The sequence below is a fragment of the Sceloporus occidentalis genome, unplaced genomic scaffold, assembly GCF_023333645.1.
Source record: "Sceloporus occidentalis isolate IW3139 unplaced genomic scaffold, rSceOcc1.0.p SCAF_3, whole genome shotgun sequence".
Classification (NCBI taxonomy): domain Eukaryota; kingdom Metazoa; phylum Chordata; class Lepidosauria; order Squamata; family Phrynosomatidae; genus Sceloporus; species Sceloporus occidentalis.
In genome coordinates this window covers 248,418,519-248,440,007 of record NW_028316983.1, presented here as the reverse complement: position 1 = coordinate 248,440,007, position 21,489 = coordinate 248,418,519, and the positions used below count along the sequence as shown (strand labels likewise).

The 21,489-nt window shown below is 46.9% G+C and overlaps 1 protein-coding gene across 2 annotated transcripts in view; it reads right to left on the bottom strand.

Moving 5' to 3' along the window:
• Window positions 1–21,489, bottom strand: part of PPP1R16A (protein phosphatase 1 regulatory subunit 16A) — a 79,038-nt gene that overhangs the window by 13,534 nt on the left and 44,015 nt on the right. For both annotated transcript variants that reach the window (XM_089518156.1, XM_089518157.1), the window contains exons 3-7: window positions 15,468–15,538; window positions 11,065–11,210; window positions 7,074–7,177; window positions 2,050–2,174; window positions 1,149–1,274 (exon numbers count right to left, since the gene is read on the bottom strand). In XM_089518156.1, the coding sequence (XP_089374282.1) occupies window positions 1,149–1,274; window positions 2,050–2,174; window positions 7,074–7,177; window positions 11,065–11,210; window positions 15,468–15,538 (572 nt within the window). The remainder of the gene's footprint in view (window positions 1–1,148; window positions 1,275–2,049; window positions 2,175–7,073; window positions 7,178–11,064; window positions 11,211–15,467; window positions 15,539–21,489) is intronic.

Below are 21,489 nucleotides of genomic sequence, written 5' to 3'. Positions count from 1 at the left end.
CTGGCAGTCAGGAATTCTGGGAGCTGAGGTTCAAAATACCTGGAGGACCAAAGTCTGAGAATCGCTGTCCTAGATCCATTCCTGAACAAGGGAAACGGCTTTTTTGCAATAGAGAGCAATGAGGCAAGATAATGACTCATGGAGGGGCAGGTGGAAGAGACAGAGCTGTGTACCTGACAAATCCCAAACAGATGGCTGCCCAGCTATATGCCCCAACAGTACCAAAGACAGAGAGGAACAATGCTTGGCAGGGCTTGTTGTTGTTATTTGCTGTCAAGTCAACTTTGGCTTACGGTGACCCTCTGAATGAGGGACCTCCAAGAGCCTCAGTCACCAACTGTCCTGCTCAGGTTTGTGAATTCAGGGCTGCCGTGTGTCTTCCGTGATTGAATCCATCCGCTTGTGACTTGGCAGAGGAGGATATGGCTGCCCAAATGGGAAATCCACATTCCAACCAAAATATATATATAGGCAAAGGGATCTTGTAGCACCTTTGAGACTAATTGAAAGGAAGAAGCTAGTAGCATGAGCTTTCATAGACTTTGAATCATATAACCTCCAAAAGAGGCTCTGCTACCCTCCGAGGCAGCATCTTCCACTATAGAAGAGCTCTTACCACCAGGAAATTCTTCTTAATGTTTAAGTGGAATCTTCCTTTCCATTTTATGATTCTTTGAGTTTCTCTTCCTTACATCCTTCCTCCTGAATGGATTGGTCTTCTGACCAAACCTGGCCACTATTTCTCCAGTCTTGGGGCTGCCCAAGAGTTTCCATCAGCAATTGCACCAGAAAGAGACTCCAGACCCCTCACCCAGCCCTCCGCTATCCAGAGCATCCATCCCTTGCAGCCAGAATGACTGACTAATTGTCTGAATTATTCCTGTCAGCTGCATCAGGAAATCCTGGGCTTATCAAATTTAACAGGGGATCACAGGAACCATCTGGACACTAGACAAGACTCAGATTAATGGGATTACCCACCGGAAAATATGGTCTGCGAAAGAGGCGTCAGCTGGGCTTGGCCACGAGAGGGCAGCAGCCCACCCTGGATGAAGTGCAGCTGGCGGTTGTGTTGGGAAGAAGCAATCATTCCATGCAAAACCAGCTTCTCTTGGACCTTCTCCCTCCTCTACTCTGGGGAGACTCACCTGGCCCCAGCATGCTGCAGCGTGGAGAGGCTGCCAGCCATCATTATCCTTGGCGCTCATGCTGGCTTTGTGTTCCAACAACAGCTCAGCCGCCTCCAGGTAGCCGTTGGCCGAGGCAATGTGCAGCTGTGGAGGGCAGGGAGAGAAAGAGAGAGAGACCGTGAAAAGGGGAAAAGTCAGAGTGGTCTGCAAAAGAGTGCCCCGTATTAGGTGTGAAAATGTGGTTTCAAATCACCTGCCAATTTATGGCAACCCCATGAATTCACAAGGTTTTTCTTAGGCAAGGAGGTGGTTTTGCCATTTCCTTCCTCTGGAACATAGCCTACACCACCTGTGGCCTCCCATCCAAGGATTAACCAGGACTGACCCTGTTTAGCTTCCAGGATCAAACAGGATCTGATGTCTTTAGAGTGTCATATATACAGTTAGCAATCCGTTTTTGCAGGGGATCCGTTCTGGACACTACCACCCCCACTAAAACAGAAACTCGCAGATATTCAAGCCCCATAGGCTTGAATGGGGGCATGTGCCCGTGAGTGGCTGATGTCACACGCCTCAGGCATGCATCACATTTTAACCCTCCCCCAACTCAGCCTAAGCTACACATTATGATGATATCTTTATTGATCAACTACAACATAGCACACCAGCTTCATCAAGCAAACAGTGTTAAATACAGTAGGCCCTTGGTATCTGCTGTGGAAAGGACTTGCTTTCCACTGAGAAGAACAAATTAAAGTGGCATCACAATGCTATAAGTGTGCAGTGTGGAAGGGCTCACAATGTACCATAATTTGTCAAAGGGAGGGAGAGGCCAAGAGTGACCAGCAGAGCCAAGGGGCCAAAGACTTGTCTGCTCCCGGTACTCATTCCAAAGCCAGGTGCTTGGCGTCCATCTTACCAGGGTAGCGCTGTGGTCCAGTGGTGTATTCAGATCGACTCCTTCCTTAACCAGCCGGCGGATGTCATTCACCATGGCACGCTCCACCGTCGAACGGGCCTCCTCAATGGTCTCCTGAGTGATGCCTGGGAAGAGGGAGGTGAGAGCTCGATGAGTGCAGAAAGCTCCCCAATACAATGACCGTCTTGGGGGATGGAGTGGGGGCCCTTGGCTTTGAATGGGGGCCTTTCTGACCGAGCCTCCTTCCAACTGAGGATGGAAGGGCAATCCCTCCCTTCTTCCCATCGCTTGGGCCACAGGGCCATCAAGCCTAGATGGCATGGGGGGGGGGGACATTCTCCACACTTAATCCCTGGATCCCTTTGAGCTGCCTCATCCATGAATTTTTTTTAAGGAAATGTTCCTTTTTGCCAAAACAAGGGGTTTTATATAGGGAACTGCACCCCCTGAGAAACTTTGAGAATCACAGAATCATAGAGTTGGAAGAGACCTCAAGGGCCATCCAGTCCACCTCCAATCTGCCATGCAGGAACTCCCAATGAAAGCACCCCCAACAGATGGCCATCCAGTCTCTGTTCAAAGACCTCCAAAGAAGGAGACTCCATCACAGTCTTCAAGGCAGTGTATTCCACTGTCAGGAAGTTTCTCCTAAGGTTGAGGTGGAATCACTTTTCCTTCTTTGGATGTCTTTAAATAGAGGCTGGATGGCCATCAGTTGGAGATGCTTTGATTGTGAGTTCCTGTATGGCAAACGGTTGGCCTGAATGGCCCTTAAGGTCTCTTCTAACTCCTGGATTCTATGGTTCTAGTCTATGCTGTTTAGGATTGAACTAAGACCTCCTGGCATGCTCCTCTCTACATCCTCTCAAGATAGTCATCTCCTCTCTACATTTGATGAATAACAGGCAGCTAATCAAAGCAGGGTCTTTTCTGTTGTGACTCCCACCTTCTGGAATGCTCTTCCTTGGGACAGCCATTTTGGATGCTGAAAGTTTTCCTGATTAATTTTAATACTCTCCTGTTTATAAGACAGAGAATTTGAAATAAACCACAATGAAAAGGCACAGCATGTGCACTGGCTCTTTCCTGTTTCATACCTTTACATCCACGTATGTTTTCTGCCACATCCATGGTGCATGCACATATCTATCCATCTCACAGGGGACTGTTAACATGTTGTGCCTCTGATGATGTGAGTGCCAGTCCTCAAAAGCTTTGGCCACAAGCTAAAACTCTTCACCTTGAAGGTGCTACAAGACCTGAGCTGGCTGCTCTTTCACCTATATTGACTGTATTTTATTTATTAGCAAGGAACACCACAATCACGACTGGCATACGCAGCAGGAGTTCAGAGGGAGAAGGATGCGGAAGGGGAAGAAGGGGACTTCAAGCTCCAGACAGCTTCTGCAGCATCAACACAGCAGGGAATGGGAGGGTACATTGCAATTTACTTAAAAAATCAAAGGGCAAATGGGCACCATCCCTGTCTGATGCCACCGGAATGGCATCTGTGAAGGGCTGCCACTGCACCTGCCTGCAATGCAGATCCTGTGGCCCAAGGATGCACCTTCAGTACACTGCTCCTCTCCCTTGTTGCAGGACCAGAGGTGCCAAATGGAAATCCTGGGCTGCAAATCGGCAGCTGCTCAGAAACTGGCTTTCCTCTGAGAATCCAGGGCCCAAGGCAGCTGCCAGAGGCAGGAGGAGAAGCTAAGATAGCTTATTTCTCCGGTAATGGATCAGTTTGAAACTTTGGGGATGTTCCAATGCTTTCAAAATTTCAGTTTAATTTTACCATTATGGAGTTGCACATTCAGACTATATGCATTTGAACAATCCATTTTTGAAATCTGTTTTGTATGTTTATAACAGAGAAAGAGAGAACTGCAGAACCTTCAGCAGAGCTGTTAATTCAAAGTGTCTTGGAGATCTCTCCTTTGCAGGATTGCCAGAAGTCAAAGCTGACTTCATGGCAATTAACAACGTGTGTGTGTATGTAATATGCATAAGTGTGTATCAATGCCTTTCTTCCCCTGTACATGCATATTTTAATTACATTTAGGTTGGATACCTTTGGCAGGACTGCCTGCCTGCTCTGCTGTTGTATTTTTGTACAGAGCCAGATGGGACACAACTGGGCAACTGAGGCGCGTTACAGACCGCCCCTTTGGGGCGGCCTGTAGGCGCTCCTTTCCCCAGTGTATCGGGGCCTCAGCTGCCACAACGGCAGCCTCTGAGGCCCCAATCCACCGCTTTCCAGGCCGCGGGGAAGCTGCAAAAGGCCACTTCCCTGCGGCCTGGAAAGGGGTGTCCTTGGGGTTTCAAGCCCTGAGGACACCCGATAGTGGCGGGGAGGAGGAGAAAGGGGCCGCTTGGCCCCTTTCTCCTTTGCGTTGCTGGGCGCAGCCCTGTAAAGGCTGTGCCCAGCGACGCAAACCTGGAAGGAGCTCCGAAATGGAGCTCCTTCCGGGGCTGCAGAAAGGGCGCTCTAGGTGCCCTCGCATGGCCCCACTACATCACAACCGCGCCGCCCCATTTAGAGGCGATGCGGTTGTGACGTTGTAATGGTGGCCCCTGTGTGGAACGGGGGCCACCATTTTGTACGTGCTGAGCACGTACTAGGGTTAGGGGCGTCGGGAAGGGACGCCCCTTTCTAACCATAGTACGTGCTCAGCACATACTTTCATGCCCGTCTGTAAGGGGCCTGAGGCAGCAAAAAGAGGCTGCAACAGAGTTCTTATTCTTATTTCTCAACAAGAGCCATTACAGTGAGGAATTTCCACACTTTCATGGAAATCTGAATAAGCAGGAGAATTTAAAGTATCACACCCTTCTACTGCTTCAAGGAAAACATTTTTATGTTCTTGTAATGAGGAATTTTGTTTTGTCTTTTAAATAGTTCTACAGTCTTTTTTTGCAAACCCATCTAAGATGTATAAATAGATTTCTGTAATGCGCTCTTCATGGGACTGCCCTTGTACCAAGTTTGGAAGCTTCAATTGGTTGAAAATGCAGCAGCCAGATTAGTCACCGGAACATCTAGGTTTGACCATATAACACTAGTGTTAAAATCTTTTCATGGGCTGCCGATTAGCTTCTGGGTGCAATACAAGGTGTTGGTTATTACCTTTAATGCCCTACATGGCTTGGGCCCAGGTTCCTTGTGGGAATGCCTCTCCCTACATAATCCGCCCCACACTCTCAGAACACCTGGGAAGACTACTACAGGACTAGATTAAAAACAACTTCCCAAAGAGCGTACACTGCGGCTCCTCAGTCATGGAACAACTTACCGGAATGGATCCGTCTTATTACTACTCTAGATGCCTTTAAGAAGGCACTTACGACAGATCTCTTCTGGCGAGCCTAGGCACACGATCCTATATAGGGTCTGCCGGACTGAAAAATCTATGTCTCCACTTCTAGTTATGATTGTTGGATTATTGAAGTTTTAGAACTGAATGACTAGATGAGAAAATAGTTTTTTTAAATTAATAGTAATTTTATTATTCTACTGACTGTAGTTATGTATTATATAGCAGTATCTTATTGATCTATTTGTATGTGTATGCAGTTTTATTGATGTAATCCCGCCTCGATCCGTGGGAGAGGCGGGAAATATTATTATTATTATTATTATTATTATTATTATTATTATTATTATTATTATTATTACCACCTAAAGGAATAAATAAGATATAGAATATCCAGGCAGGTAACCATCCCCACCCACCCATGATAGCCGAGGGAGGGGAGATAATTTTGCATGCTGAGGATTCCCCAAATCCACACAGAGCTCAGGGTGGGCACCATTCCTGGCAGGAAAATCACAAAGAGGAGAATAGAGGGGTTAAATTGCTGCTTAAATGAAGCAGCTACTGTTGCAAAAGACCTTATGCAATTCTGTTATAACAGAGGGAGAGCAAATTTATAAAGGCATCTGCTTTAAGTTGAAGCTTCAAGTAAGCAAAACCCCTTTAGAAGCCCAGAAAGACATGGGTAAAGTGCCTGCCTAGCTAGCTTATCTAGCAAGCTATCATTTCATTTATACCCTGCCCTTACCAAAAGGTAAGCCAGCTTGTAGGATAAATATAATTACAAGTAAAAACACATGTAGCTAAAACTGTAATGGGGACATGTATGTTTAAAATACAGGTTGAATCTCCCTTATCCAGAAATCCGAATCCAAATTATTCCAAAATGCAAAACTGTCCACATGGGTGGCTGAGACAGTGACACCTTTGCTTTCTGATGGTTCAGCATCATACACAAACTTTGTTTCATGCACACAATTATTTAAAATCTTGTGTATAAAATGACCTTGTGTATACAAGGTGTACAGGAAACATAAATTAATTTCATGTTCAGACTCGGCTCCCATCTCCAAAATATCTTGTTATGTCTATGCCGATATGCCAAAATCTGAAAGATTCCTTACTCCAAAACACTTCTGGTCCCAAGTAATTTGTAGTATTAAACTGGCAATAGAACTAAACCCATTTAAAGGCAAATGGTAAAATACAACAGTGCAGCCAGAGGAGCTTTTTTCTTGTAAAACAGTCAAATCTGCTGGCATGTAAAATTCATTGAGTGATGTTCGGAGCCATTACCTGCTTCCAGTAGCTGGGCAATGGAAGCCTGCTTTTGCCTTTATGCCTTACATATGGATGAGTTGTCACCACTGGAAAGATGATGCCAGAGGGAACTTGAGGTTATCTTTATATCCTTACTGTTTAAAGTAAAGCAGACTCACAAACCAAAGCCTGACTTGGAAAAGACCCGTTTACAGGACACAAGGGGAGCGCTCTTGATTCCTTGGGCATCAGGATCTGGGCTGGATTAGATGGCCTTTGGGCCCTCCTCCCATGGCTGTGTTGAAGGATTCTGGCCAGGAGGATGTGGAAAATTGCCGGTGAGTCCATTGCTCTCGCAATGCCAGATCCACACCAGGAAGGCAAGGAGGGTCAAGCCACAGATAACCCCATTCGCACCGGAAGACCCTGGACCTCAGGGTGAAAACCTACCTTGTTCGGCCATGGCTGTCTCGATGTAGTCCAAGGTAGCGTCGTCCTCACAGAGGTCGTATGGCATATTCCCATCCGAGTTGACGGCCAGCAGGTTGGCGCCTCTGAAAAGGAAAAGGGTGTGTGTATTGGTATGGAGAAGAAGTGAGGAAACTTGCACTCAGTCTTCCCTTTGTGGACACTTGTCCACGTCCAACTCAGGCTGCTGGGTGCTGCTACTGACTGTAATAGATACAAGGAGTTATTTTTGTTTGAGAGGAGCCAACGGTGCTCACGGCACACATGCTCCGTGGGTGTTGTCGGTGCAGCTACGGTTTCCTCCTTCCTGCCTCCCACACCTCATGCGCCAGGGGAAAGTGGCTCAAATTGTATCTTGCCCCCTCCCAGCATCACACTCCCTCCTCCACAAGGGCTCAGCATCCTTTTGGGAAGAGGAGTCTTGCTTGGGACCACAAAATGAAGTCAGGAAAGCATGCTACGGAAGAAAAGAGATGCTGAGCCTTGGGGAGGGATGCCAGCCTCCCCTTGCCACCTGGAAAAAGAAAATGCTTCTGGGTACTTCTCCCAATGAGACCTAGGAGAGATACTGTCCTGGTACATGGAAGGGTTTTCTCTGCTGTAGCACCCCAGTTATGCAATAGCTTCCCCTTTGAAGCCCAACTGGTGCCCACACTGGGGTCATTCTGGTGCCAAGTTAAAGCACCTCACCTTACGGAATGCATCAGGATCTAACTGGTTTTATCCAAATCTGTTATGCACATGTGCTATGGCTTTAAATGACCTTAACTGGTTTTAACTTGCCAGGTTGTTTAATATTAGTTTTTCAGCCTATTTAAATTATTCATGCTGTTTTAAATTGTTTTGAATTGTTAAAATTGACAGTATTGTAGGCCACCCTGAGATCCTCAGATATAGGGCAGGATAGAAATATTCTGTCTGTCTGTCTTATCTATCCAAATATGTCTATCCTGCCCTATATCTAGACAGACAGATAGAAAGATTGATAGGAAAGCAAAGAGTACAAACTAGAAGTCCTGGGTTCAGATCTCAGCTACACTGTAGACTCACCGGATGACTCTAAAGCAAGACTTTCTGTCACTTGAGGTGCATCTACACTGTAGAAATATTATTATTATTATTATTAAACTTTATTTCTAAAGCGCTGTAATTATACACAGCGCTGTACAAAGTCGGTAAAATTAAGGAGTATATAAAAGCCTGCCCAAGGCGTACACTCTAAGATAATAACAATTAAATAAAGGAATAGATAAAATTACCATGTAGAAAAGAAAAGACAAATTAAAAACATCAAATATAAAAGCAAATCACATCACATCAAACATTATCAGACAGCCAGATGATAATCACAAATTCCCTGAGAACGTTTCCCTAAACAATATGGTTTTCAGCTCAGCCTTAAAGCTGGTTAGGGAAGTGATGAGCCATGCATGCAGAGGAAGAAGGTTCCAGGAATGAGGGGCAGCAAGAGAGAAGGGACGGATCCGGGACGGGGCAGAGAAAATCCTGGGTTGAGAGAGGAAGCTTTGGCTACCAGAGCGGAGAGTGTGAGTAGGGGCAAGGTCCACTCTTCTCTGGCGTTTGGAAGATTTCTGTCCTGAGGTTTCCTGCACTTCTGGGTATTAGGATCTTGAGCCAGCCACCACTAAGAGCACCGTCGTCCATATTTTCATTCTTTCCTCAAGCTGCTTCATTAAGCAGCCACTGCAATATCCTGTGTTCATGAGTTCCACAGGTTATAGGCTGGTGTAACCCAAGTGCAGCTCCCTGAAGTCCTCAGACTAATTTAAAAAACAAACATGCATACATCAGGCTGATTTTGGGGTGAATTTTTGCTCCCCAACTGCCCCAAATGTGTCCAAACCACAGCATGTTTGCCTCTCCTGAACCTTCAAAGCCTCCCTCTGCAAATGCTGAAAACCAGACAAAATGGCTTGGGTGTGCTGACAGGTGAGGCGTGCCAGGTGGGAGCATGGTGAGAAAATGGCTCCCGCCCCCTGCACAGATAGATGCCCAGTCCTGGTGTAAAGGAAAACTTCTTTTCTATTTAAATCTGCCTCCTAGTTTCCAGAATAGCATTCTTCCATCATTCCTACCCCCTGTCATAATGCTCACGTATCTGTCCTCAGCTTCCTACTGTTCAAACCTTCCTCCACTCAATGTCAGAGAGTGAAGCACGAGACAGAAGAGGCAATGGAAATGAGCAAGTGGAGCCATTCATGCGCAGGACGTGGGAACTCATCACCATTGGGAAAAGGTGAAGATTTCTACAGGGTTTTTCAAAGTAATTCTCCCACCAGCCAGGCTGAAGCCTTACTTACCGGAGATCCCTGCAGGCAGCCACAGCTTCGCCGATAGAGTTACTCGGCCAACAATGCAACCCCGTTAAATATTTACAACCCTACAAGCTGGTCCCAAAGCAATTACACCAGAGCTGGAGCACATGACCTCGATTTCAGGTGAGGTGAGGAGCCTGCTAATGATGCCACCTCTGAGGGGAAGGGCAAGGGGCACTTCAACTCCCATAGCAGCTGGGAGGCAGGGGGGCTTTCCTGGGGTGCCTCAACTAGGGTCAGAGAAGGTGAGCTACTCCCAGCCCCATGAGAAGAAGGTGTAGTTCTGAGACAGGGACCTGCATGCTTCCAGTCCCAAATCCCAAATCCTGGATTGGCTACTGACCAGGCCATTTGAAGTCCTATGCTGGACCATCTGGCCATCTATCCTAGTTTTGTTTGCCCAGGAGGCTCAGAATTAGACAGCTGAAAGGGTCCCCAAAGACTACCTAGTTGGAGTTTACACGAAGGCTTGTAATGACCACAAACTTCTCCCCAGGATTCGCTCAAGCATAATTATGGAGTCAATGTCTGACCATGGTTTGAGCATTGGCCTTGGACTCTGGGAGCCCACTCAGCTCTGGAGACCCACTGAGCGACCTAGGGCAAATCACACTTTCTCAGCCTCAGAAGAAGGCAGGGGCAAACTTCCTAGGAGGAAATGTGGCCTAGAAAATCCTGGACCAGGGGGTTGCCTTGAAGGCACAAAACAATGATAGCATTTTATCTGAAGTGTGGCAGACATAACCTTGGATCATGGCACTGGCAGGCCCCCCTTTTCCCCCTTTCTCAAGGGTGCAGCCAGCAGGTAGGATTTGGGGGGGGGGTGTTTTACTTCAAAAACATAAACTTTTCCCCACCTTCCATGTAAAACAACCAGCCAAGCTACTTAATCTGGGGCCAATCTGGAGCATTATGTCCTGGACTGGCCTCTGAATGACCAAGATGGTGTTGACAAGCATTGGGCTGAATCCAGTGAGATGCCACATTGTTGTGCACCTGGGCTAGACCACATCAGCCCCGCTGGACCCCCCCACCCCCCGGTTTTTGGAGATGCTGCCACCATTTCCTCATGGGCAGGAGCCAGTACGGCACACCACTGCTTCTGCTCAGGTCAGAAATGGCTGTCTTGATCAGTGATCAACTAAGAGTCCAGGCAGCCATTTCTGACCTTAGCAGAAGTAGCAGCGCACCAAGCAGGCTTTATATGGGGCTCCTGCCTCAAAGGAATGGCAGTGGCTGCTCTGAAAACAGGCCATCAATTTTCTCTGTGCTACTCAGAGCAGGGAAGGGGGACGAGATGGTTCTTGGTGTATGGACAACTGAATTGGGATGAATCAGACCGAGTCCAGCTGCTCACACACCAGAAGAATCTGAGGTCACTCCAATAATAAACAATAATAATAAAATTTATTTATATCCCACTTCCCCAAATTCCAGAGTTTCTGGGAAACACCAGGAAAGTTTGGAGCAAAGTTGGGTTAAGGATAGAAAAACACAGATCCTGTCCAGAAGTAGCTGTGCATCATCAGGACTGTCAACACAAGCTTCAGGGTGAGTATGGTGTTTTTCAGTGGTGAAGACAAGCCCACAAGTTGTGGGGCTAGGCCCAGTATCTGACACACAGAAGCCCCACTTACTTTGCAATGAGCAGCTCCACCAAGTGCAGGTGCCCACAGGTGGCAGCGGCATGCAGGGGGGTCCAGAGTTCACTGTCGCAGGCGTTGACGTCGGCCCCAGCTTCCAGAAGCAGCAGCACAATATCCTCATAGTCATCAATGCAACACTGCGGGAGAGAGAGAGAAACACACACCCTAAAAAAGGCAGAATGAATGCAAGGTCCAGAAGGGCAGCAGTGGGACCGTCATCTGTAAGTCCAGAAGTTCTCTAACTCAGGGGCTGTACAGACCGCCCCTTTTAGTGCCAGATCAGGGCCACGGCAACTGCACGCCGTGGCCCTGATCTGGCCTTTCTGCGGTGCAAAAAGGAGCTGCAAAAAGCGGCTCCTCTCTGTGCTGTGGAAAGGGTGCCATAGCTGCTGGCACTGCGGCTTTTCTGTGCTCGTTTGGCGCTGTGTCATCAGGACGCAGCACCAGAGGACCACAGAAAAGCCGGCTGCTGTGTGGTGTGGCACGCGGTGTCACGCTGGCATGGGGATGGAGTTGGGACGTGCATTGTGCAGATGCCATGCCCCCACTCTACCCTGATGCCGGTCAAAGATGTCGGTCTGTACACCCTGCCAGCAATCTTTCTCTAACTTAGGGACTGAACAGACAGGCCAAAATAAAGCTGCTTCGGGTCACTTTGGAGATATGCTGTTTAAAATGACACATGCATCTTAAGAGGCCAGAAGCTGCGCTAAATTCTGCACTCCAGCCTCTTAAGACGCATGCATAATTTAAACAGCATACTTTCAAAGTGACACGAAGCAGCTTTATTTTGGCCTGTCAGTTCGGGCCCTGAATCTTCTACAACTCTCATAATCACCAGCTATCATGGGCAATGGTCAACAAGAATCAGAGTTGGAGTGCACGTACAGGGCAGAATTAAAACAAATGGAGGCCCTGATGGATCACACAGCCCTCCAGATATTTTTGGACTTCAGCCTCCAGCATTCCTCAGCCTTGGCTTTGGATGCAAGTTCCAAAGGTGGCCAAGATCCTAGTACAACCATGTGTAGCTCGTGTGTGGAGCTCTGCTTTCTTCCACTGCTTGTCAAGCTCTGGGAGGGCTCCCATGCATTTCACTCAAGACGTCTTTCAGCAGCTGATTTCTCACTTCCTTGAATATCTGATGTCCATTTCAGTTCTCTTCAACATCACAGTTTACAATCTGTACCACCAGGCTCACTTCACCAAGCATCTCTCCCCCTCTTCCTTCCACCCTCTTTCTTTCTAACTTTTTGGGTTTATGCCACAAGCCCTTTGTTAGTCTTTAAGGTGCCACAAGACTATTTGTTGTGAATACAAGGAAAGCCAGCAAACACTTGAAGAGGTCAAGAAGGAAGCTCAGGCCTTTAAGGGAAACCTGGAATACAATTAGTTAGCTTGCATGCAGAACAATTCAAAGGTTGCTTATGAGCTATCAAAGCCTTCAGTGAGTGGAAGATCACCTCTGCCTCCCCAGCCAACTGAGCCTACAAATTTCAGACAGCAAGGACTGCCAAGAATTCCATTTACTGGAAATTCTTTAGGTTTCTTAGTGTCAAACTCCTTTCCACTGTTTGACAGTGGAAGATGCTGCTGCCTCAGAGAGTGGTGGAGTCTTCTTCTTTGGAAGTTTTTAAACAGAGGCTGGATAGCCATCTATTAGGGTGCTTTGAATGTGAGCTCCTACATGGCAGGATGGAGTTGGACTGGATGGCCCTTGGGAGTCTCTTCCAACTAGGATTCTATTATTCTACTCCTGGTAGCTGGACCACTCCAGGGTTCCAGGCAAGATTTCCCCCTCCCTAGAATCACAGAATCCAAGTGGGAAGAGACCACAAGGGCCATCCAGTCCAACCCCCTGGAGATGCCAGAGACTGAATGTAGGACCTTTTGCACAGGAACAAAGGAAATGGGGCCCTTAGTCCATCTGGGCCAGTGCACCAACTCTGATTGGCAGCCATGTCTCTTCATCTAAGATGCAGCCACACCTAGCATCAGTTTCTTTCCCTGTAAAGAGTTTTCTAAGAGGCAGTTAGCTGTGTGGGTCTGTTTCAGCATTAAAGGGAAATGGGGCCGGGAAGTTAGCAGTACCTTTGAGACCAATTTACGTGAGCATGGGCTTTCCTGATATCCACATCTGAAGGGCTGCTAACATGTGGAAAGGGTAGTGAGCTTGTTTTCTGCTGCTCCAGAGAGCATAACACAAATCAGTGGACAGAAAAATGACAAGAAAAGACATTCTACCTATGGCCATAGCACTCTGAACATGCCCAATCTCATCTGACCTAAATGTTATTATGAATTTCTTTACTGGTAAGAGATGTTTGAGAGTGGAATAGACCATCTTGGAAAGTGGTGAACTTTTCATCCTTGGAGGTCTTTCAACAGAGGCTGAGTGGCCATCTATCTGGAGTGCTTGGACTGTGTCTTCCTGCATAGCAGAATGGGGTTGGACTGGATGGCCCTTTGAATCCCTTCCATCGCTATGATTCTAACCCAAATCTTCAGCTGTGATGATGGAGTGACATTAAAGCCATGAGCTACTGCTTATGATGCCCACAAATGCTGATGCCAAAGTAAACCAGCCTCAAAGGAGTTGCACTTGCTAGATTCTTCCTCCTGCCCCCACATCCTAATTTTTCCTTTTCATTCAAGAAAGGAATCATCCAAAACGTTGTTAAACTTACAATATGTACCCCTGACAGAAATGCCACTACTGAGAGTCAAGGACTGGAAAAGGGCTGGAATCAGTCTGGCAGGTTGCTCTGGAGAGGAGGGGTTTTATCACCTTGCAGAATGTTATCCCCCAGTGCCCCACCTTCCTTCTGGAAATAGGGGGAAGCAGCCAGGATTAAAGGCTTAGCAGGGGACACAGATCATCAGCAGAAAGATTTGAGGGGCTTACTCTGAGGCTGCTGCATTCTCCAAACTAAGGAGGAGGCAGGATGGGTTGAACACTGCAAGGTGGGTTAAATACAGCCAGCAGGGCAGGAAGGAGCCAAGGGCCAAGATTAGCTGCATCAACCCTACTGATTAGGGCAAAGACAGGAAAAGGCTGGCACTGGACCCAAAAACTGATCCCCGCCCAATAAACAGTAAGCACTGGAGCAAATGAGACTAAGGGATCAGGAGAAAAGCACCACTATCATCATCAGCAAGGGGCAAGTGGGTTTCTTCCCAAATGCTGCAAATCCTCTAAATTCAGCAGCCTGTGCATTATTGAAAGAGTTTCATCGAATCGAAGAGTTGGAAGAGACCCCAAAGGCCATCCAGTCCAACACCCTGCCATGCTTTGATTGTGATTTCCTGCATGACAAGGGGTTGGACTGGATGGCCCTTGTGATTTTTCTGGGTGATCAGTAGCAGAACATGTTATAAACCATTCTGGGCATAAAAATGCTGTTTGAAAACACTGAAATTCTGGACCATGCTAACAACTGTCAGGTCAGAATGCACGGGGAAGCCATTGAAATCCATAAACACCTGGACAACTTCAACAGGAAAGAAGAAACTCTTAAAGTAAACAAAGCTTGGCTAACAGTCCTGAAAAACACCAAAATAAGGACCCAGCAAATGCAAATGCAAGCCACCCAGGATCGGGGGATTCCCAGCAGACAACGAATCATTAGGTAAATGGACACCCTTTAGACCTTGCCATTCCACAACAGAACAATACACAGATTAACATGGAAATCGCTTCCCCTCAACCAACAGTATATATACCCCAGTCTCTTCCATGCCAGCATTCTCTGAAGATGCCAGCCAGAGATGCTGGTGAAACATCAGGAATAAACTCTTCTAGAACACGGTCTCATGGTCCAAAAACTCCACAAAAAACTATGGATGCCGGCCATGAAAGTCTTTGACTTCACAGTGATACTATTACTTTCCTCGATCTAGATCAGTAATTCCCAAACTTTAGTCCTCCAAGACCTCGACTTCCAGGAGCCTTAGGCCTGTTACAGACTGCCAAAATAAAGCTGCTTCGGGTCTCTTTGGAGGTATGTTGTTGCATGGGTCCTAAGAGTCCGGAGGTCACACCAAAGCCACGCTCCAGTCCTAAGGACTAGAGTGCAGCTTGGTGCAGCTTCCGGATTCTTAGGATGCATGCATCATATACACAGCATACCTCCAAAGAGACCCGAAGCAGCTTTATTTTGGCAGTCTGTAACAGGCCTTTGCCATCTTGACCAGCAGTCAGGAATTCTGGGAGCTGAAGTCCAAAACATCTGGAGGACCTAAGTTCAGGAAACGCTTATCTAGACATAACACTATCATTGATTATACTGTCTTTTAAAGACGCTGCCATCAAACTGTTGACTCATGCTTAGCTTGTGATCTATTTTCTAGCTGAGGCACAGACAATGGCAGATGGAAAGCAGACTTTAACTCACCTGGTGCAATGCAGTGAGGCCATCTTCATTGTAAAGGTTGGGATCAAGGCCGCTCTGAAGAAACTGGCGAACTGCAAAAAGAAAAGACAGCTTGCTCAATGACATTGGAAGACTCAACCTGGCCATGTGTTCAAGCAGGTCAGAGACAAAGGAAGGTACAAGAGTGGGAAAGAGGTATGTTCTGGGCTGCAGAGGAATATGCCCACCGCCAGTCTCTGCTACTGCTAAAAATGGGATTTGCTGTCTAACGAACAACCTGGAATTTGAAATGTTTATGTGCTGAGGAATGTACCGTGCCAGCTAGGAGAGGGATGACAGAGGAGATCCACCCTGCCAGCTCTGCAAAAGGACTACTTACATTACCCCCCCCGCCTTCCCTCTGCATCCTCCTTTCCTTTTGTGTAGTGTCCTTTTGGATTTTATAAGCCCATGGGTAGAGGCTGTCTTCCACTGAGTCTATGGAAGCTGCTATAGGCTGGTGTTGAACTAATGAGGCAGAACATGGCAGGACTGTGCTCTGCAGAAACATTTCCTTGCTCCTGACGTGCCGTCACACATTGGCCTGAGAGGGCATTTCTGAAGAGCTGCAGTGCCAGGGCAAATTTAGGTGTGCCACTTTCAGATGTGGCTCTATGGCTTCTCCTTCCCCTCTGGAATCAACCAGCTGAAAGGCACCATACTTTAGCCATAATCAGAGTTCAGAAAAGTTCATTTTTGGACTACCAATCCCAGACTCCTCGTGTTGGCTGGAGGGCTCTGGGAGTTGTATTTCCAAAATGCAACTTATTCAGGCTCTGGTGACAAGGATATCTATGCAGGTTGGAATTTTGAAATTCCAATATCCAAAATCTTCCAAAAACCAAAACGTTTTTCAAAGGTTGCTGAGATAGTGACACTTTTGCTTTTTGATGGGTCAGTGTACACAAACTTTGTTTCTTGTATAAAAGGATATTGTGTAAAAGTTACCTTCAGGCTATGTGTTTAAAGTGTATATGAAACATTAATTTTGTGCTCAGACATGGGTCCTATCGCCAAGATATTCATTATGTACACATCTGCAGATACAGGTATGCCAAAATCCAAAAAAAGCCAAAATCAAAAACATCTCTGGTTCCAATCATTTTGGATAAGGGAGAACTCACCTGTACACTTTGATCAACAGCAAACTCTCTCAATCCTAGCTGTGTTGGATTGAAATTTTCACAATACACAACTATACAGTTGGCCCCCTGTATACACAGATTCAATCATTCACAGATTCAACTATCTATGGCTTGAAAATATTCAACAACAACGAAATTCCAAAAAGCAAAGCTTTATTTTGCCATTTTATAGAAGGGACACCATTTTACTATCCTAGTGTATATAATGGGACTTGAGCATCCATGGATTTGGTATCCACAAGGGGTCCTGGAACCAAGGGCCCACTGTAGATACCAAGGGCCCACTGTAGATACCAAGGGCCCACTGTAATACTTTGGTTCCACTTTAACTGCTAGAGCCCCATCCCATAGAATCCTGGAATTTATAGTTTTCTAGGGTGCTTAGAATGTTCTGCCTGAGCATTTGATTGCCTCGCCAAACTACAAATCCCAGGATTTTGTCAGATGCAATCAATGCAGTTAAAGTGGGATCAAACTGCTATAACTATACAGCATGAGACACTTTGGGCGGTGCAAGGCTGGGAGAGGCTGCTCTACACTGAAGCCTGCATCATTGCAGGGTTTCCAAAGATTATCTAGTCTTACCCTCTGCAGGAATCTCCTTCTTTGGAGGTTTTAAAACAAAGGCTGGATATCCATCTGTCACAGGGAGGGTTTTGACAGTGTTTTCCTACATGGTGGAATGGGGTTGGACTGGATGACCCCTGGGGGTTTCTTCCAACTCTAGGATGCTATGATTCCAATGCATGGCTAAAGCAGACCCTGACTTTATTTCCTTACTGCTGTGAGGGACTGTATGTGCAAAGAAGACCACTTCTTTTTTTGTCAAGTTGTCAGCTGACCCTTGCTGCCTCTGCTGATCCCAAGCCATTGCTTGACAAGACCGCTTTGGATCCCTCAGATCAAAAAGAAGAGCAAATCTCTTAGCAAGGGCATCCTTGTACTCTCCTCTAGAGAACCTAGAGTTGGAAGAGACCCCAAGGGCCACCTAGTCCAACCCTCTTCCACCATACAGGAATACACAACCCAAGCCCTCTGGATTTTGCCATCCAGCCTGTGTTTAAAGACCACGATAGAAGGAGATTCCACCACACTCCACTGTCAAACAGCTCTTACTGTCAGGACGTTCCTTCTAATGTTTAGGTGAAATCTCTTTTCCTGTAGCTTGCATCCACTGTTCTGTGTTCTAGTCTCTAGAGCAGCAGAAAACAAGCTTGCTCCATTTTCAGTACATCCTTCCCCTCCCAGTCTCCCTGCACCATCACCTGAAGTTTTTACCAAACATGCCCCAGTTTTCACCAGTGATGAGCCAGCAGCCCACCTGGCTGTACATCCCTGTGTGTGGTGCGGTCACGGCACATGAGTGCAGCGATTCAGCAGGAGCTCTTACATGAGCTTCCGTGTTTCCAAGCCAGACAAATTAAAAGCAATGGCATGCACGCACACAGAAGGGGGAATCAGATTGCCGCAGTTTCGAGCATCACCCACAACAGCAAATGCCCTGAGGCGCTTCTCTGGGTGTGGACGATGTAAACTCTTTCCCACACCTCTCCTTCCTTGACTTCAGAGACAGTGCGGTGGAGACAGGAGGAGGCGCAGCGGCTGAATACATCGACACTCGAGGTTGCAGCCTGGCTGGGCTAGGGAAGTAGGTTAATACCTTGGCACGGCCCAAGGATGCAGTTCAGGACCCCTGGAGATGGCAAGCGGTCCCCTCTATTTATAGCTGGCCCAGAGAAAACAGCCAGATCCTGGAGCACAGGTGAAACCAGAGCCCCATGGCTAGGATGGAGCCAGGGCCACAGGCAGGTTGCAAACACAAAAGCCACAGGGAAAAGAAAACCAGCCGCTTCACATGCTTGGAAACGGGGTAAACATACATCACAACCTATGCACAACCGGGGCAGTTTGCCAGCGCTGACAAAGACGGGCCTTTCGGGAGCATGCAAACATGTGCGCAGCCGTTGCACAGGGAAGCTTAGGGCTGGGTGTGTTGTCTCAAACATTACATTCCAGCACTGGAGGCTGCACTCTTCCAGGCCAAGCTTCACAAAGCCCTGAAAGCAGAGTTGGATGGGGGCCAGGGGATTATAGAATCATAGAGTTGGAAGAGACCACAAGGCCCATCCAGTCCAACCCCATTCTGCCATGCAGGAAGACACAAAGTCCTCCCAACAGTTGGCCATCCAGCCTCTATTAAAAACCCTCAAAGAAGGAGACTCCATCAATCTCTGAGTGGGGGAAAATGATGACGACGACGACGATGTCCTGCTCCCCCCCACCAAAAATTAAGACTCAAAGTGGATCACAGATTTGAAAGAACAATATAATTAAAAACATACAAAACTGAGCATTAGTATAGAATTAAACTATTATAGTATTATGAGACACCACTCATTAAAATAATAAATTGCAATTAAAAAGATAAAAGCACTTTCAAACAGAATAACTAAAACAATACAACATCTGTAGCCTATTCTTTAAAAACTGCCTGGCTGCTGCATGAACACAGTGCTTTGGGCCTGATCCAGCGTAGCGGCTCTTCTGGTGCAGGATTTGGGGTCAAGCAGGAAAATATCCTGAGGACCTACCACTGGGAGTGGCCCACAGCGGCCAGTGGGACAGCAGCGGGTGGGCGAGCTGTCATGGGTTCCTCACTGGCTCCAATGGAAAGAGTAATGATTTTTGCCTTTGATGCCCTGGAGAATGGAACATAATCTGCCCTGTGTGACCTTAGCACTCGGACTATAGAAGAGGGCCTTCGCTTCCAAAAAGAACCTTTAATACCTTACATTTCTCCGTGTTGACATTTATTTTATTAGTTTTGGCCCAGTTTTCTAATCTATTAACTAAACATTCCAGGCCTTTCTAATCTTTCTCTCTAATCTGTTCCTTTCCAATATTCCTTTCCAATCTATTAACAAAATACTCCACGCCCTAAAGTTCCTAAAGTGCAAAGATACATAACTGAGGACTAAAGTTAGAATTGTCCCAGCCACTGTACTCCCCATCACCATCTACGGATGTGAGGGATGCACTGTGAAGAAAGAAGAAAGGAAGCAAATCAATCCATTTAGCATATGCTGGAGAAGAGTGCTGAGGATACCATGGATGGCCAAGAAACAAATGGGTCCTTGAAGAACAGATCAAGCCTGAAATCTCCCTAGAAGCGAAGATGACAAAACTGGGGCTGTTGTACTTTGGTTACATCATGAAAAGGCATGAGTTGTTGGGAGAAAACAATAATACTAGGAAAGGAGGAGGGAAGCAGAAAGTAGAAAGGCAGCATCCCAGATGGATGGAATGAATCAGGGATGTCATGGGAATGAATCTACAGGACCTAAGCAGACCAGTGTAGGACAGGGAGTTTTGGAGATGTCTCATCTACAGGGTTCATAGAATCATAGAATTGAAGGAGACTCCAAGGGCTGTCCAGTCCAACCCCTGCCATGCAGGAACTCTCAATCAAAGCATCCCTGACAGATGGTCATCCAGCCTCCATTTAAAGGCCTCCAAAGAGGGTGACTTCACCACTCTCCAAGGGACTTTCTTCCACTGTCAAACAGCCCTTACTCTCAGGATGTTCCTCCTAATGTTGAGGGGGAATCTCTTTTCCTGTAGCTTCCATCCATTGCTCCAGGTCCTGTTCTCTGGAACAGCAGAAAACAAGCTTGCTCCCTCCACAGTATGACACCCCTTCAAATACTTAAAACAGAGCTACCATATCACCGCTTAATCTTCTCTCCTCTAGGCTAAACATACCAAGCTCCCCAAGTCTCTCCTCACAGGGCTTCATGTCACCCTCCTCTGGATGTGCTACAGCTTCTCAACATACCTTTTGAATTGTGGGGCTCAGAACTGGACACAGTATTCCAGATGAGATCTGTTAAGGGTTAAAAGCCAGCTAACACAGAAATGTTTAGATGTGTGGTGACCATGAGCATTCAACACACGGAGGACGAAGCTAATAAGCTACAGCTGTTGCTCATAGATACAAGGTCATTCTACTGCCTGCGTGCAGCAAGCCTGAAGATGAACAGGTCTCTGTTTAGACAAGGGGACAAGTTTCTGTGTGGGACAGGAAGAGGCTGAGTTTGTGGGACCGCATGGCTTGGTGTCTATATAAACTCAGGGACTTCCGGTAATTGTTGTGGGTTTTGAAAGGAGTTGATTGTGAGTTATAGTCGCGTTGGTTGTTTGGTTGCACTTTGTAAATAAAGATAAGCACTTTCGGGAGTTTGGCTTGTCTGGTCGTTAATCAGCAGAAGCCAGGCAGTGAGGGCTGGAGTTCCCGGTGGTACCTGCATTCCATCATTTCTGGAAGACATCCATCTGCTGTTATCTTCGCTGAGGGCTGTGAACACGTTTCTAAAATTATCAGCTACTCTGCTATACTCTGACAAGATCTAACCAAAGCAGAAAACAAGCTTGCTCCATCTTCAATAAGACATCCTTTCCAATATTTAAACATGCCTTATCATGTCACCTCTTTATCTCCTTTTCTCCAGGCTAAACATACCCAGTGGTTCCCATATCCACTCCTCACAGAGCTTTGTGCTTTCCAGACCTTTCACCATTTTGGTTGCTCTCCTCTGGACATGCTCTAGCTTGCCAATATGGGATGTGTCACATTGGAAAATGTGGGTTAAAAACATCACATTTCCACATCTCTTTAGGAGAGGCATGACTGGGAACCCCACAAGAGCAAAGTGGGCACCCTGCTGAAAACCTTCCCTTTTCCCCCCAAGTGCTGGGTTTTTGCAATCTCACCAAAGTCATCTCAATGCCAGGCAGGTCCAAGAAGACAGAACAAGCCCAATGAGTCTGGGCAACACAGAGTGTGTTAAGCAAAAGCCACA